General features: G+C 40.2%; 1 protein-coding gene across 1 annotated transcript; it reads right to left on the bottom strand.

The window, feature by feature from the left end:
- Positions 1 to 1,760: 1,760 nt before the first annotated feature.
- LOC109892159 (out at first protein homolog) lies at positions 1,761 to 12,804 on the bottom strand. The gene is made up of 4 exons (XM_020484593.2): positions 12,165 to 12,804; positions 6,706 to 6,840; positions 3,268 to 3,448; positions 1,761 to 3,061 (listed from the first exon to the last, which is right to left on the bottom strand). Exons 1-4 carry the CDS (start codon positions 12,393 to 12,395, stop codon positions 2,784 to 2,786), a joined length of 825 nt encoding a protein of 274 aa, XP_020340182.1. The 5' UTR covers positions 12,396 to 12,804; the 3' UTR covers positions 1,761 to 2,783.
- Positions 12,805 to 18,561: the final 5,757 nt, after the last annotated feature.

Below are 18,561 nucleotides of genomic sequence, written 5' to 3'. Positions count from 1 at the left end.
GTCAAGTCTCCTAAATGTATTTTGTCAGGCAACCTTCAGTCCAGTCATCACCAGAGGGCAGTCAAACTCCACAATGGATATTTGTGCATTATGTATACGGTGGCTTCGGAAAGGATTCAGACCCTTTAACTTTTTCCACATTTTGTTACGTTACAACCTTATTCTAAAATGTATTAAATAGTTTTTCCCTCCTCAGTCTACACGGAATACCCCATAATGACAAAGCAAACACAGGTTTTTAGAAATGTTTGCTAATTTATTAAAAATAAAAAACAGAAATATCACATTTACATACTGTAAGTATTGAAACCCTTTACTCAGTACTTTGTTGAAGCACCTATGGCAGCAATTACAGTATCGAGTCTTCTTGGCTATGACACTACAAACTTGGCACACTGGTATTTGGGGAGTTTCTCCCATTCTTCTCTTCAGATCCTCTCAAGTTCTGTCAGGTTGGATGGGGAGTGTCTCTGCACAGCTAGTTTCAGGTCTCTCCAGAGATGTTTGATCGCGTTCAAGTCTGGGCTCTGGCTGGGCCACTCAAGCACATCCAGAGACTTGTCCCTGAATGTCTTTAGGTGCCTTTTGGTAAACTCCAAGCGGGCTGTCACTTTCTTTTTACTGAGGAGTGGCTTCTGTCTGGGCACTCTACCATAAAGGCCTGATTGGTAGAGTGCTGTAGTGATGGTTGTCCTTCTGGAGGGTTCTCACATCTCCACAGAGGACCTCCAGAGCTCTTTCAGAGTGACTATCGGGTTCTTGGTCACCTCCCTTCTCCCCCGATTGCTCAGTTTGCCCGGATGGCCAGCTCTAGGAAGAGTCTTGGTGGTTCTAAACTTATTCCATTTAATAATGATGGAGGACACTGTATTCTTGGGGTTTTAGATGTCTAGATTGTGCATTATGATGTTAATATGCCCACAAATCCAGCTTTGCAAATATGACACCCAACAGAAGAAGCATTAGGCCTAGTATAAAGACTAATAAGGATTTTAATTTGTCAAAGTTAGACACCTTTAGGAAACATTTTTGAACTTCAACTGCAGATTTCTTACATAAAACATTTTAAACCATATAATTACTTTCAAATCAAACAACACAGTGACAAGTTAAGGCACTTACCATCAACCAATAATTTATAGATTTAAAAAATAAAGGTTTATGTTTTGTTCCTGGACGTATGCTTTAGGTCCATTTTTGAAAAATCACTTTTGTTTATAACAGTTCTTCCCTCAGAGAGACACATGAGCAGTTATCATAATGTACCAATGACATGCAGAACAGCAATCTCCAGTACAAGCTTAATCACTGGCACTTTGGACATTAAGTTTGAAAAGTTGAATAAATATATAGTGGACAGAAAGACTACATAAACTTTTCAGTCCACTAGTTTGTGTCTTCGGGTTTATCACAACAAGGTAGTAAATCTGAAAATATATTGTTGATCAAAGAGGTAAAAAAAAAAAGTATTGACAAAAAGTAGAACAGAGAAGTTCCCAGATATAAGTTGCCTGATGAATATCTCATACCACCATGAATATGATAGCACAATACTCACAGTTAATCACTTTATTCTGTATACCTATAGTATAAACATGACTTAAGTCAGTTTCTGCATATGATGCTACACGCTGATGCATTTGACAGCAATGACAAAACCCTTTCAGCGAGCCAAAAAATTGGTCCCTATAGTTCAAGGTAAGAGTGTGGATATTGGTTACAGACTGTACTGTTTCAATACCCTAGTTCTTTTAACAGAATGTAAATAAATGCCTTTATTTTGCATTAAGTCAATAAAAACTACATCAGTTAAGTGATTCATTCACTACCATGGATGAATGTTCTCTTGAGCAGATCCACCATCCAATTTTACCCCAACGGAGCACTGAACAGCACTTTGACTGATGCCATCAAATCAAAACATTCATCCATAGTAGCATGGGCAATTCCATCTAGGTTGGGCGATATTACAACTTTCACATTGTCGATTTTCCCCCATTAGGCTCCTGTCTAGCTGCCCTAATACAGACACTTGCATGCTTAGGAAAAGTATTATTATATATGGACTCAACACACCACTGTAGGAAACATCCAACATTAAAAACATATGGTTACAATAGATATGCTACTGTCTGGTTGAATCCAAATACCTTGGTGATAAGTCAGACACTCTTCTGTCTGAAAATAAGTTAGTGTAAGTCTAAGTGTACAAAACATTAAGAACACCTGATCTTTCCATGACATAGACTGACCAGGTGAAAGCTATGATCCCTTATTGATGTTAAATCCACTTCAATCAGTGTAGATGAAGGGGAGGAGACAGGTTAAAGAAGGATTTTTAAGCCTTGAGACATGAATTGTGTATGTGTGCCATTCAGAGGGTGAATGGGCAAAACACAAGATTTAAGTGCCTTTGAACAGGGTATGGTAGTAGGTGCCATGCACACCGGTTTGTGTCAAGAGCTGCAATGCTGCTGGGTTTTTCACGCTCAACAGCTTCCTGTGAGTATCTGGAATGATCCACTACCGAAAAGACATCCAGCCAACTTGACACAACTGTGGGAAGCATTGGAGTCAACATTTCGGCCCCTTGCGGAGTCTATGCCCTGATGAATTGAAGCTTTTCGGAGGGAAAAACTCAATATTAGGAAGGTGTTCCTAATGTTTGATATACTCTGTATACACTTCAAGACCCTTTGTCAATCCCCTTACATGCTCAGTCCAGATGTGCACGGTAGGCTAAATGCCTTCTAGGAAAGAACTAAGGGGCAAAACCAGCTGCTTTAGGTCTCCTCATCCCATGGGCAGAGCTGTTTATGGGGGACGTAGTAGTCAAAGCGGTAGCCCTTGCTGCAGCTCCTGATGCCACACTTGTACGGGTTGGTCCTTCCAGCCGCGCCCCGGCGGCTGCGGCAGTATTTGAGCAGGCAGGGGAGCCACTCCAGACGTAGGTGATAGCTGCAGAAGCATGGCTGCCACGGGTCCAGAGTGGAGGGGCATCGCTGCAGACCAGAGACGTCCACTGTCTGGGGCAGGGGCTCAAACTCAATGGCCTCTATTCCTGTAGAGACATTTTGACTTTCGATCAAAGAATGTCTGTTAAAATGCATGGCAATAAACTTCATAGCTGTGCAGATAAACATCCAAAAGCTTAGGGACACTTAGGCAACAATATGGGGGAAAAAATCTAGGATAGACGGAATGAAAACGTTCCTTTAAAACACCCAAACAACACTAACAGAGCATCTGAATGGAAGCCAAACTTACCTTTATCCAGCCAATGCTTGGTGTCAGCTGTCCGGGTATAAAACCCCTCATGGGCCTCCTTACACACGTTGTGGATGAGTGTGTTGAGGTGCCCTGCATGACTCACGTTCACCACCATGTCCATGTGGAGGTGTTCCACCCCACGCTTCTCCTCTGCCGTGCGGACCAAGTGGGGGTTCTTCTGTAGAATCCAATCACAGAACAGCTATATTTTAAAATGCGAGGAAGTTCAAAAAAGGACAAGTATTGCTGGTAGAATACATTTAGCAATAGAATTAAGCTCCACTACTTTGTTTGAGGATTAACAGTTTGGTGGTAAGTTAGATAACTTTGTGCATAATTTTTACATTATGGGCTAGTGATGAAGATACTGTATTGAAAGTCCAGGACGAGGCTTATTCTGTGTCTGGGAAACCAGCCCTATAACATGTTAATATAACACAAAATGGGTCGTTTTACCAATCCGGTGCCTTTTGAGAAGTAAAAAAAAAAAGTTATGTCGTCAGCTTCATAGAAACACGTATGTGGGAAGAGGTTCAATTTAAAAAAAATACTCCACAACCTGTCAAAATTATAGAACACTCACTCATTCAATGTTTTTTCTATATTGTACTATTTTCTACATTGTAGAATAATAGTGAAGACATCAAAACTATGAAATAACACATATGCAATCATGTAGTGTCATGACGTTGGCCTGTTGGGGGACGTTTATGAACCCCATAAATACCTTTCCCCTCTTTCCTCTCTCTACTCTACCGATGTGACTATTGAAAATTCCTTTGTTAACATAGAGAGTCTGGGAACAGCAAAAGGTGGGAAACGGAACCCTATTTCGGTAATCCAACCAGTTGAAAATATGCGTTGGTACTTACTGAATATGATGTCAGATCAGTTCGCGTCTGAGACATTATTACTGATGATAGGACGACATAAACTGTATCTTGGTCCTCACGGGTGTCGCAGTGGTTAAGGGCGCTGTATTGCAGCGCCAGCTGTGTTAAGAAGCAGTGCGGCTTGGTTGGGTTGTGTATCGGAGGGTTGTGTACCGGAGGACGCATGACTTTCAACTTTCGTCTCTCCTGAGCCCGTACGGGAGTTGTAGCGATGAGACAAGATAGTAGCTACTAAAACAATTGGATACCACGAAATTGAGGAGAAAAAGGGGTAAAATAAAAATAAAATATCTTGGAAAGTCTACATTCTAGTTCAGATCCACATGGAATTGTTGAGCAATTTAAATGTTTAAATATGAAAATATTTGTGAAAAGATTAAACGTAATTTTAGCTTCTAAATGAGAGAATTGGTTTTCATGAGTGAACTACGCTCAACTCTGGCCCCACCCATGTGAACTGGCTCGCATGAGGACTACCACAGGAATGGAAGATCCGGAGTTACCTCTACTGCAGAGGATACGTTCGTTAGATTTACCAGCCTCAGAAATTGCAGCCCAAATAAATGCTTCACAGAGTTTAAGTGACAGACACATCTCAACATCAACTGTTCAGAGGAGACTGTGTGAATCAGGCCTTCATGGTCGAATTGCTGTAAAGAAAACACTACTAAAGGACACAAATAAGAAGAAGAGGCTTGCTTGGGCCAATAAACACTTGCAATGGACATTAGACCGGTGGAAATGTGTCCTATGGACTGGAGTCCAAATTGGAGATTTTTGGTTCCAACCGCCGTGTCTTTTTGAGGTGTGGGTGAACGGATGATCTCCGCATGTGTATTTCCCACCGTAAAGTTTGGAGGAAGAGGTGTGATGGTGTGGGGGTGCTTTGCTGGTGACACTGTCTGTGATTTATTTTGAATTCTAGGCACACTTAACCAGCATGGCTACCACAGCATTCTGCAGTGATACGCCATCCCATCTGGTTTGGGCTTAGTGGAACTATAAATTGTTTTGAACAGGACAATGACCCAACACACCTCCAGGCTGTGTAAGGGCTATTTTACCAAGAAGGAGAATGATGGAGTGCTGCATCAGATGACCTGACCTCCACAATCACCCAACATCAGACAAATTGAAATGGTTTGGGATGAGTTGGACCGCAGAGTGAAGGAAAAACAGCCAACAAGTGCTCAGCATGTGGGAACTCCTTCAAGACTGTTGGAAAAGCATACAAGGTGAAGCTGGTTGATAGAATACCAAGAGTGTGCAAAGATGTCATCAAGGCAAAGGGTGGCTACTTTGAAGAATCTCAAATGTAAAATATATTTTGATGTGTTTAACACTTTTTTTGGCTACTACGATTCCATATGTGTTATTTCATAGTTTTGATGTCTTCACTATTATTCTACAATGTAGAAAATAGTACAAATAAAGAAAAACCCTTGAATGAGTAGGCGTTCTATAACTTTTGCCTGGTAGTGTATATAAAGTGCCTACTAAGTGCCAAGTAAAGTAACATGGTTGACTGTGTAAAAGGGTTGACAATAAATCCCTTTGTGACAGGGGGAATAGAAGATTGTTGTGTGCAATACGAATTGGCAATTAAATTAAATTAATTTAAATTTAAACATTTCTAGCCTGTCTATCTAGGGGTAAAAGGGTTGACATGGAAAACTGAATGGGTTGAGCGTAACAACACAAAACAACAAAAAATTGCCAAAAAGTATAGAACCAGCTCACCTGCTTTTAAACTATGATATGTTCAATGTAAAAAAAAAAGGAATAGTTTCACCATATTGAAAAGACAGTTCGGTTTGCGTAACAGTTGATCTTAATGAGGGAAAGGAAAGGGAAAGGGGGGATACCTAGTCAGTTGTACAACTGAATGCCTTCAACTGAAATGTCTTCCGCATTTAACCCAACCCCTCTGAATCAGAGAGGTGCGGGGGGCTGCCTTATTCGACATCCACATCTTTGGCGCCCGGGGAACAGTGGGTTAACTGCCTTGCTCAGGGGCAGAACGACGACAGATTTGTACCTTGTCCACTTGGGACAGACGTAAATGAATCACTAATCACATTAAATCAATTATCATCGTCAAAATTGACTTCCTCAAAGCAACAACATAACTAGGGCTTTACCATGATGGTGAAAACTTGAAATGTTGGGGTTAAGGCTTCCTAGAAGTCACAGTGAAATGCTGAATTTTGGCACTTTAGCAAGTCTTTATGGATAATTCAATAAATCTATTTTTAATATCCATGTGGTCTATATTAAAGGGTACTTAATTTAATATAAAAAGCTTTTTCAATATTCAATATTAGTGCAATATAAATTCAATATTAGTGCAAAATGTATACTTAAAATATCAAAAGGGATGGAAAAGGCTACTCTCTCATGTAAAGACCCATCTCTTATAATAACACCATTGGTACCATACCTCCACATCCAAAACCTGTCTCTAGTTACCTCTCCCTATGCCCTATATGGGAATGATGGCCCAGATTATGAGGGACAGTGGTGGTTTGTTACAGCAGCTCACTTGTCTGAGGCGAGCCATGGACTCAGTGGGGATGATCTCGTGGTGATCGAGGCGCGAGACAAAGCACAGCACCTGGTATTGGTTCTGGCCTCGCTCTGGCTCCCCCAGGATCAGAGCTCGGACGATCCTCACATCCTGAAAAAAAGAGAGAGAGGAGAGAAATAGGAAATATAAACAGGATATAAATTCGCATATTAGTGATACACTATACACCGAGTGTACAAAACATTAAGAAGACCTTCCTAATATTGAGTTGCTCCCCCCATTTTGCCCTCAGAACAGACTCAATTCATCAGGGCATGGACTCTACTAGGTGTCGAAAGAAACTACATACATACTGCATGGCATAAGGGAACCTTCATGTAAAAGTGCTGCCAAAACTCCAATATGCGTTTGGCATAAGGATAATCCATAAATAAGTAACTACTATATCAAGTGTCATGTCTGTTATGAGGGCTGACCTGACCTGACCTGACCTAGAAACATGAGACCTGAATCCAACCCTATACCCACATCTGTCACAATGCTACACTGACTTAATTTTGGCTATCCCAAAATCGACCATGTTTACATGCACACAATACTATGATTATTGTGAATACTCATATTAATATAATACTAAGATTAACATGATTTGCAAGAAGAACGTTTAACCTTATAATGCGGTTAACATGTACATATCTGATAATCAGGCTACAGTGCCTTCAGAAATTGTTCACAACCCTTTACTTTGTCCACATTTGTTGTGTTACAAAGTAAAATTAAAATGGATGTGATTGCCATTTTTGGTCAAATTTCTACACAAAATACTCTTTAAATGTCAAAGAGGCAGAAAAAAAATTAAACATTTGTAAAAAAATATATATATATTTTTTAATGTATCGTGATTAGATAAGTATTCAAGCCCTGAGTAAATACATGCTAGAATCACCTTTGGCAGCGATTACAGCTGTGAGTCTTTCTGGGTAAGTCTCTAATAGCTTTGCACCTCTGGATTGTACAATATTTGCGCATTATTACTTTTAAAATTATTCAAGCTGGTTGTTGATCATTGCTAGCCAGCCATTTCCAAGTCTTGCCATCGATTTTTAAGTCAAAACTGTAACTAAGCCACTCAGGCGCATTCAATGTCATCTTGGTAAGTAACTCCAGTGTATATTTGGCCTTGAGTTTTAGGTTATTCTCCGCTTGAAAGGTTAATTTACTCTTTCAGTGTCAGTTGGAAAGTAGACTGAACAAGGTTTTCCTCTAAGATTTTTCCTGTGCTTAGCTCTATTCTATTTTTTTTTTTTCTCATAAAAAGAACCCCATAGTCCTTGCTGATGACAAGCATACCCATAACATGATGCTGCCACCACCATGCTTGAAAATGTGACGAGTGGTAGTCAGAGATATTATTATTAGATTTGCCCCAAACATAACGCTTTGTATTCAGGACATAAACTACATTTCTTTGCCAATTCTTTTGCAGTTTTACTTTAGTACCTTTATTGGCAACATAATGCATGTTTGGGAATATTTTATTCTGTACAGATCTCCTTATTTTCACTCTGTCAATAATGTTAGTATTGTGGAGTAACTAAAATGTTGTTGATCCATCCTCAGTTTTCTCCTATCCCAGCCATTAAACTCTGTAAGGGTTTTAAAGTCACCATTGACATCATGGTGAAATCAATGAGCAGGTTCCTTCCTCTCCTGCAACTGAGTTTGGATGGACGCCTCTTTTTTAGTAGTGACTGGGTGTATATTCAATGCCTGCTTAAAAAAAAAAATGTATCAAGCTACCAATAGGTCTCATTCTTTGCGAACCATTGGAAATAAATAAAAAATGAAATTCACTGCTCGACCGAGGGACCTTACAGACAATTGTATGTGTGGGGTACAGAGATGATGTAGTAATTCAAAAATCATTCTAGCCCTCAGAAAACTGAACACATGAATGTTCTTGCAACGTTCCATTAAACGTGTCTATAACATTAGCACTATTATTGCACACAATGTGAATCCACGCAACTTACTATGTGAATTGTTAAGCAAATTTTTGCTCGCGAACTTATTTAGGCTTGAATATTTATTGACTCAAGACATTTCAGCTTTTAATTTGTAATTAATTTGTAAAACATGTAACTCCACTTTGATAGCCTGAATTTAAAATATATACAATTTAGTTATTTTGGTCACTGGCCTACACATGATGCCCCATTTCATGTGTAGGCCGGTGACCAAAAATAATACATTTAATATATTTTAAATTCAGGCAGTGACACAACAAAATGTGGGAAAAATAAAGGGGTGTAAACCCTTTCTGAAGGCACTGTACCTAATAAGACTTTGAAAAATGCAGAAAATCGCCAGTCAAAATAATCCTTGTATCACAAGCGTTCGTATTATTTTCAGACATATGCAGTTTGTATGTGAAAACTATTTCCAAGATAGATAGTCTACTATAATTTCCGAACACACTTCACTCGCACCAAGGAGGGAGGCTCGTGAAAGCACCTGTGCAAATCAAATACACTGCATTAACTCCGATTAAGGGTGTTACATTTTCTAATAATTCAAAAGATAGCAACAACAACAAAACTGGTGTTTCAATTTGTTGATGGTTACTCCGCTTATGACCTTACCATAATTAGGATTGTGCCAAACTCAGAGTAGTGTCATAATCAGTTGAATATATTAATATAATATTGAATAATTATTGTGCATGTAAACATACTCATTCTTAAAACTCCCAGTAGAACACAAAGCTGAGGTAAACATCCCAGTTGGCTGAGTAGACAAAGGAAGACAAGGCTATCTTCTCTTCATTTACCCATCCCATTGGGTTGATCACCCTCTGAGTAAAACAAGTACCATGATTCAAACACTCTGGTCCTCAAGTTGGAGATGTCAATAATGAGGTCAGGGAAACTGTGGAGTGGTTGAGGAAGAAGAGAAGAAGAAGAAGGATGGGGGACTCGTTTCCCCCACAGTGACGGTAGAACATCCAGAGGAGCAGATGGATGGGGTATACAGAGTGGGGGAGGGGATGGGAGCATTCCTGGAGGGGCCTGTGTACAACTCGATGGCCACCTACAGGGCTCTACACAGTCTACGCAACGGATCCGCAATGGATCTGCTGGAGGTTAGTTTGCATATGTACTTTTGTGAGGCTGAATTTTTGGAATGCAACGCAAATGGAGCTCCATAGCTCTGTCTGCGTAGACTGTGAAATCACTGTGGTGGGCCCTTAACCTCTCAATGGGCAAGTGATTGTCTAATGACTAGCATGATCACTAGAGTCCAAGGAAAGCTAAAGTGAGACATGGTTTGGGGATTGACCCGACAAGATAGAAGGGATGAACACCGACAGAGGATACAGAAACAAAGCTATTTAAATAGGGATTAGGCCGCACGTTGAGAATATCACCACAGTCTGTGAACAAAGCATCAAATGTCTTTATATAAATCTTTGAACAAAGTACCCTATAACTTAGTGTGTTCAGTAAGCATTTTAATCAAGCTAACACTGATAAAATCATCATGAACAAAAAAACAATGTCAAATGTTACTTTCTCAAAAGGATTGTATTTTTACGAATAACTGCACTGATGCTGTAAAAAGATAGGTCGGATTTAAGTTTTGTACAGGCTAACAAGCTTCCATGGGGCAGCTAATAGCTGGAGGTGAGGGTGCGGAGATGAATGCGTAGTTGGCTCATCATGCATACAATCTGATATAACCTGCATGGGTTTGCTGCTGCCCTGGTTCTTCATGGGGGCTGGGTTGGCAAATACCTCTCACTGACAGACAGAAGAAACGCACCACAGAGCCTCCGATGACAGGTCAAACTGCAGCTCCCATAGGGATGAAGTGAGAGGTGACTCTTTTCCTTCATCTTATCCCCATGCCATCACAACCTGGGACCAAACAAATGGCAGATGGCTTGGGAATCGCACCAATGGTTGAATTGAGATAAATTCAACAGGAGATATGTGTATGGTGGTGTATGAGGGAGATTTACATTTCTCAACTAGGGTTGAGGCAGAGGGATATTTTCCGGTTTTAAAAACGAAGGTTTCTTAAGGTCATGCTGAAATAGCATTCAATGTATGAAGTGGATGTAACATGATCACCATTACAGTCGTATACAACAGTCTACAATCCTGGGTACCTTTAACATCACTCCAGCTTGGCAGGCCTCTCACAACTGGATACAGATTGTTCCCTGTCTGGTGAAAAATGCAATATGGCTTGAAATGTCATGGTACTGACATTAAGGTCTGAAAGGCGTATTTTGTGGTTGCCTAAAATGTTGATTAATCTGTTCACATATAGAGTGAGGGGGAGGAATAGGGGAGGAACCAGAAACAAACAACAAAGCTGCCAAAAAGTCTTGAAAAATAATACCAGAATGCATCTGGAATTTTCAGCCATTGATGCTTGATTCGCTGAATATTTACTTCTTAAACAATAATGATGTTATTCTCCAGTTAGACTCTGTCCCCTTTCTGCTCCCCCACTTACACACCATAGGAAGACAAATATTCCCTTCCTTTTTTAAATTGCACCTTTTCAACAGGTTCCTCTACAAGATGAGATGTCTCGCCTGGCTGTACAATAACTCCACTCTGGCAGCTGGCCTTCAGACCAATTCCAACTTTCCATAAATCTGCATAATGCCAACAGGAGTAGATTGGAAGCACGTGCATGGAGTGAGGGAAAGCTGCTGTCCAAATTGACTTGATCCAGACAGAAGAAAATATGTCCCGTTCCCCTGCCTGTTAACTGTAACCAGATAAGCTATTGGGGGACAATAGTAGTATGATTCCTTGATTGCTCTACAAGTCAATAAGACTTTGAATGTGTCTGTAATGTCAGGATATCCTGGGTCATTGTAGAGAGTTCATTAGCCAGGGTAATATCAAATGCCTGCTCAATCGGGGGCAGTTCACAGCAAATCCTCATTAACAAACACTTGTATTGATTGTAATAATGGACAATACAAAAAGAAAAATAGGCCTATGTTCACAGAATATAACAAATATGATATAATTCCAAAAGTCAGTCCAAGAGGACTATTTGTCTTTGGTATTTCATCCCTTACAAAAAAAGATTGCTGCAAAAGGGCAGAAATTTCAGTCGGCTGTGGTACTTTAGAAGCAGTAATTGCAGAATAAAATAAAACAAACTTACTGCAGTTATACTGCACTCTGACTGCAATCTTTTCTCATAAGGGTTATGAAAATATTTGTCTGTTTGGCAACACAGCAGCATATAGTTAAATAGATATACAGTAGGTCTATAGATAATGGATAGGCCTTTATAATATAATGTCCAGGATATCTATATAATAGACAGCCTAATGGTGTGTGTATGTGTGTTTATATATATTGGTAGTAACATAATGCAGCATATTACAAAGTTCTTAAAAACTGTTGTAAATATTTACATTGAAGAATATTGACTTAACTCACCCGTTTGAAATCAAATACCACAGTAATATGAGTACCATCTCCTTGCTTGAACTCGACTGTAATGTCATCATTCTCACTGTTGGCGTCCAAAATCTCCTCCCCAATTAGTCCATCACTTAAACGCACTCGTACTTTTAGTTCTGAACAAATCCCAAGCGATACAAGAGTTACCACTAGCAGAGAAATCCAAACTGGTGGCGATATCTCCCTTGCATACATTCTGAAACTCATGGAATAACTTTAACTATTAAAAATCTGTCTACTACCCTCGTTGTAAATCATCTTGATTTACAAATATTTCCAAATCAACGAAAAGTCCTGAAAAGTCTGCATAAAGTTCAATCTATGATCCACAGATTTAATTCAGTATTGTGAAATCTCTGCAAATGTTGGTGGCTACCATCCCGCATTGATCGTTGTGTCGCCCGAGTACATTCTATATTCTGGTACATTGTAGCGTTTCTGACGTCTGTGAATATAACGTTCTTGCGCACATTCATTAGGCTACTGTAACATTTGCGCTCTTCGTTCAGACGACTTTAACCAGACTTATATTGTGGCAGCCTTCATGAAAAATTGGAAGTCCTCATTTGAGTTTACTATCCCGTTCCCGTCACTTCCTCTGACGAACCTACTGCACTGTAGGCCTATTGTGGACAATTGCGGGCTCGCAAACCTAAAGAAATATCACTCCCCTAACAATACTTCCCAAGAGGCGCCAATGACATCTGTGGCTGGTTGCAGAATAAATTAACTCCTGTTCCATTGATTCAATAGTTTGCGCAATAATACACTTAAATGCATCAATGTGCCCAATTGTTATCCTAAGTGCCCAATTGTTATCCTACGCCTAGGGAAAGTAATTATTGAGCTTGACCAAACTGTTCTAGGGCATACAGATAGATCCCATGCCAAGCAAAGGATAGGTCAACTTAAAATCCGCCCGTCTCTGTCCCCCCAAAAACAACATTAGATTGATTGGGTAATACATGTCTTCTAATAAGTGGTATTTAACAGGTTTAACAGCAACTTAATCACCAACATGTGCTGTGACAATTGCGTTGTTTGATCTATAACCGGTTTGTTCAACAAACAGTTAGATGACCTACAACATGGTCAAGCAAGTTAATGTTTATAAAATGTTCGGACGACTAACCAACTATTGAAGTCGCAAAGAAAACAGCAACTGTCTCGATTCTTCCAGCACCATTTCAACATAATCAAATCACCTACAGTATGCTTTGTCTAATACAGTTACAACTAAAAGATACCAAACATGATGTAGTTCAATCAATCTAAACTAAATATGATGTGGATGTCCATGGTTATAATTTATCTGTGTGTGTGTGCGTTCATGCAAGTAGAAAACATGATGACTCGCCCTTAGAGAAATGCCAATGTCACCTGCCTCTCTTTCGTGTTGACAAAACGATGATCTATGACTGTCATACAGTGCAGGCTTTGATGTTGTTGCTGTCTCAGGCTACCTGGATAAAATGCTTGCTCCCTAGAATTTAGGAATTGACCGTTGGATCAGAATTGCCTGGAATTTATGAATTTATGGTTGGATCAGAATTGCTATTATAATAATTGGTCAGTACAGAGAAATAAGTTAAACTACAAGTCCAAATCCCTATCTCCACCCATGGCTAATTTAGAGAAGGGCCCATTTTAGTTAGCTAGCCATTGGAGGACAACACAACTAGATGTAACAATAAAAATAATAATGTTTGGTTTTTGATGTGATGTGATTGGTGTGAAGCCGAAACCAAACTGGCTTCTCTTGACACTTTTTTTGGTGTGCCAGGACCATTCACAGTTGAGCTTGCTCAGTTTAGCTCAACACTCATTGGCTATTATTTGTATATATTTTTTGATCAAGGGAGTCCAAATGCTCGCTGGCTTCCCTTGCATTCAATGCTATGGATGGCAACATATCATACTCATAGTTATAATTGTAATCATGAAAAAGATACATTTTTAAATGGCTAAAAGATAGTTGTTTACAGGGAACTCACTCTACAACTATAGATGAGGTTGGGTGGGAAAAGGACTGGGAGGGAGAAATATATCATTTTAAATATGCTATTGGACCAAAAACTGATTTAGCTAATTAATCTATATTGTCCAAATAATGATGATCCACACTTCTTTGAATATATATAAAGTCATCTATTGAGCTCACAAGTAACAAATACATTTTTCATTATGGTGGGAGATTACATACGGTCTTAAGTATCTCAATGGATCATAAAGGAAATCACATAACACACTATCACCCTCATGCACTTAAGATCACACATATCATGGATACATTAGAACTAATGGATAATATTGAGGCTAAAAAAAACCTGACCTAGTGAGATGAACATGGAGGAGGCTTAATCAAGCTCGCCATCTTGACTACTTCCTTGTGTCATTCTCGCTGGCACCAAAAGTTTAAAAAAAGTGTTAATAGGAGACCAAATGCGATCGGACCACCATCTAATTGGCCTCCATATAACTCTTACTGAATTTCCATGTGGGACGGGGTATTGGAAATGTAATCAATGCTTATTGGATGACAATTTGATCTTAAATGGTAACGACGTGCGCTGAGAGTCGGGAAGCAAGTTCAGGGAGTGAGTGTTTTAATAAATAAACAGAAACATAATACAAAACAAGAAACTCGAACAGCACACAGACATGAAACGAAATGACGCCTGGGGAAGGAACCAACGGGAGTGACATATATAGGGAAGGTAATCAGGGAAGTGATGGAAAGTGTTGCCCTGTCAAGCAGAGTAAAACAAGGCTGTGTGTTGTCTCCATATCTATTTATTATGACCATTGAAATGCTAGATATTAAAATGAGATCCAATGGGAACATCAAAGGGTTCGAAATCCAGGGGTTAAACATAAAAGTGTCAATGTATGCCAATGACTAAAGTTTCTTCTTACGTCTGCAATCTGGATCCCTGCATGGTCTCATTGAAGATCGAGATCACTTTTCTAGCCTATCTGGACTAAAACCCAATTATGAGAAGTGCACCATATTACGTATTGAATCGTAATATGGGCTGATGGTGAGGTAGACATACTTGGTATTTATATCTCAAAAAATATAAATGAACTTACCACAACCAATTTCAATAGAAAGTTGGTCAAAATAGACAAGATTCTGCAATTATGGAGAGGTAAATACCTGTCTATTTATGGAAAAATCAAATTGATTAACTCTTTGGTCCTATCACAGTTTACTTACCGACAAATGGTGCTGCTTAATCCATTTTAAATCGTATTTTAAATCATATGAGCAAATAATATTTCACTTTATTTGGAACTCTAAGCAAGACAAAATTAAAAGTGCCTATTTATATAATGAATATGAGTTTGGGGGCTGAAATGTTTCCATATTAAAGCATTAAACCGCTCACTAAGAGCTTCACTCATACATACGTTATACTTAAACCCGAACTGGTTCTCCAGTAGATTATTAAGTAAGGCCACGAAGTGGTAGGCCACAAAAGCTCACAGAACGGGACCACCGAGTGAAGCGCATACCGTGTAAAAATAGTGTCAAATTCATCTATCCTCGGTTTCAACACTCACTGACGAGTTCCAAATTGCCTCTGGAAGCAACTTGCTTCTGGAAGCACAATAACTGTTCGTTGAGAGCTTCATGAAATTGATTTCCATGGCCGAGCAGCCGCACACAAACCTAAGATCACCATGCGCAATGCCAAGCGTCAGTTGGAGTGGTGTAAAGCTCACCGCCATTGGACGCTGGAAAAGTAGAAACACGTTCTCTGGAGTGACAAGTCACGCTTCACCATCTGGCATTCCGAGGGACAAATCTGGGTTTGGCAGATGCTAGGAGAATGCTACCTGCCTCAATGCATAGTTTGATGGAGGAGGAATAATGATCTGGGGCTGTTTTTCATGGTTCTGGCTAGGCCCCTTAGTTCCAGTGAAGGGAAATATTCCCGCTACAGCACAGAATGACATTCTAGACAATTCTGTGCTTCCAACTTTGTGACAACAGTTTGGGGAAGGCCCTTTCCTGTTTCAGCATGACATTGCCTCCGTGCACAAAACGAGGTCCAAACAGAAATGGTTTGTCGAGATCGGTGTGGCAGAACTTGACTGGCCTGCACAGAGCCTTGACTTTAACCCCATCAAACACCTTTGGGATGAATTGGAACGCTGACTGCGAGCCAGGTCTTGTCACCCAACACCAGTCCCCGACCTCACTAATGCTCTTTGAGCTGAATGGAAGCAAGTCCACACAGCAGTGTTCCAACATGTAGTGGAAAGCCTTCCCAGAAGAGTGGAGGCTGTTATAGCAGCAAAAGCGGGACCAACTCCATATTAATTCCCATGATGTTGGAATGAGATGTTCGACGAGCAGATGTCCACATACTTTTGGTCATGTAGTGTATAAGAACTGTTACAAAAAACAACACTTTATTCAACACGTCAAGTTTTTCAATTTAAATTATTATACAAAATTCTTGCCACCAACAGAATACTATATACTGTATATGGGGCATATAACAATCTAAACTCTGCAGATTTTCCTGTGAAGAGACAGAATCATTAGATCATTTATTATGGTATAGCCCCTATGTAGCTTGTTTATGGTCACAGGTTCAGGAATGGCAAGAAAATCACAACATTCATTTAAAATGTATCCTACAAATAGCAGTGTCGGAGGATTTGGAAAGCCATAGTCAATCTATCAACAATAGTATAATAGGTTTTAAAGGTTTTCATCTTTTTCTGACAATCTGTGGATATAACGCGATTAAAAAGGTTAAACATAAATGTAAAATATCACAGCACATTATGGCACATGGAAACCAAACGAGGGTGGTCTACGGTGATAGGTGGGATGGGCTGAGAGTAGCTTAGGGGTGGGATTAAGGAGTTTATGATCAGTAATCATATTATTGAAAACACTACATACCAAATCAAATCAAATCAAATTTATTTATATAGCCCTTATTACATCAGCTGATAGCTCAAAGTGCTGTACAGAAACCCAGCCTAAAACCCCAAACAGCAAGCAATGCAGGTGTAGAAGCACAGTGGCTAGGAAAAACTCCCTAGAAAGGCCAAAACCTAGGAAGAAACCTAGAGAGGAACCAGGCTATGTGGGGTGGCCAGTCCTCTTCTGGCTGTGCCGGGTGGAGATTATAACAGAACATGGCCAAGATGTTCAAATGTTCATAAATGACCAGCATGGTCGAATAATAATAAGGCAGAACAGTTGAAACTGGAGCAGCAGCACGGTCAGGTGGACTGGGGACAGCAAGGAGTCATCATGTCAGGTAGTCCTGGGGCATGGTCCTAGGACTCAGGTCCTCCGAGAGAGAGAAAGAAAGAGAGAATTAGAGAGAGCATATGTGGGGTGGCCAGTCCTCTTCTGGCTGTGCCGGGTGGAGATTATAACAGAACATGGCCAAGATGTTCAAATGTTCATAAATGACCAGCATGGTCGAATAATAATAAGGCAGAACAGTTGAAACTGGAGCAGCAGCACGGCCAGGTGGACTGGGGACAGCAAGGAGTCATCATGTCAGGTAGTCCTGGGGCATGGTCCTAGGGCTCAGGTCCTCCGAGAGAGAGAAAGAAAGAGAGAAGGAGAGAATTAGAGAATGCACACTTAGATTCACACAGGACACCGAATAGGACAGGAGAAGTACTCCAGACATAACAAACTGACCCTAGCCCCCCGACACATAAACTACTGCAGGATAAATACTGGAGGCTGAGACAGGAGGGGTCAGGAGACACTGTGGCCCCATCCGAGGACATCCCCGGACAGGGCCAAACAGGAAGGATATAACCCCACACACTTTGCCAAAGCACAGCCCCCACACCACTAGAGGGATATCTTCAACCACCAACTTACCATCCTGAGACAAGGCTGAGTATAGCCCAAAAAGATCTCCGCCATGGCACAACCCAAGGGGGGGCGCCAACCCAGACAGGATGACCACATCAGTGAATCAACCCACTCAGGTGACGCACCCCTTCCAGGGACGGCATGAGAGAGCCCCAGTAAGCCAGTGACTCAGCCCCTGTAATAGGGTTAGGGTTAAAATCTAATGTATGTACAGTACAAAAGTTTGGACACACCTACTCATTCCAGGGTTTTTCTTTATTTTGACTATTTTCTACATTGTAGAATAATAGTGAAGACATGAAAACTATGAAATAACACATGGAATCACGTAGTAACCAAAAATGTGTTAAACAAATCTAAATATATTTTCGATGTTATATTCTTCAAAGTAGCCACTCTTTGCACACTTTTGGCTGTCAGACAATGAGAAACAAGAATCTCTGGTCTGAAGAAACCAAGATTGAACTCTTTGGCCTGAATGCCAAGCGTTACATCTGGAGGAAACCT

This window comes from Oncorhynchus kisutch, linkage group LG6 (genome assembly GCF_002021735.2).
Source record: "Oncorhynchus kisutch isolate 150728-3 linkage group LG6, Okis_V2, whole genome shotgun sequence".
In the NCBI taxonomy this organism is placed as follows: Eukaryota; Metazoa; Chordata; class Actinopteri; order Salmoniformes; family Salmonidae; genus Oncorhynchus; species Oncorhynchus kisutch.
This window is presented reverse-complemented; position numbering and strand designations above follow the sequence as displayed.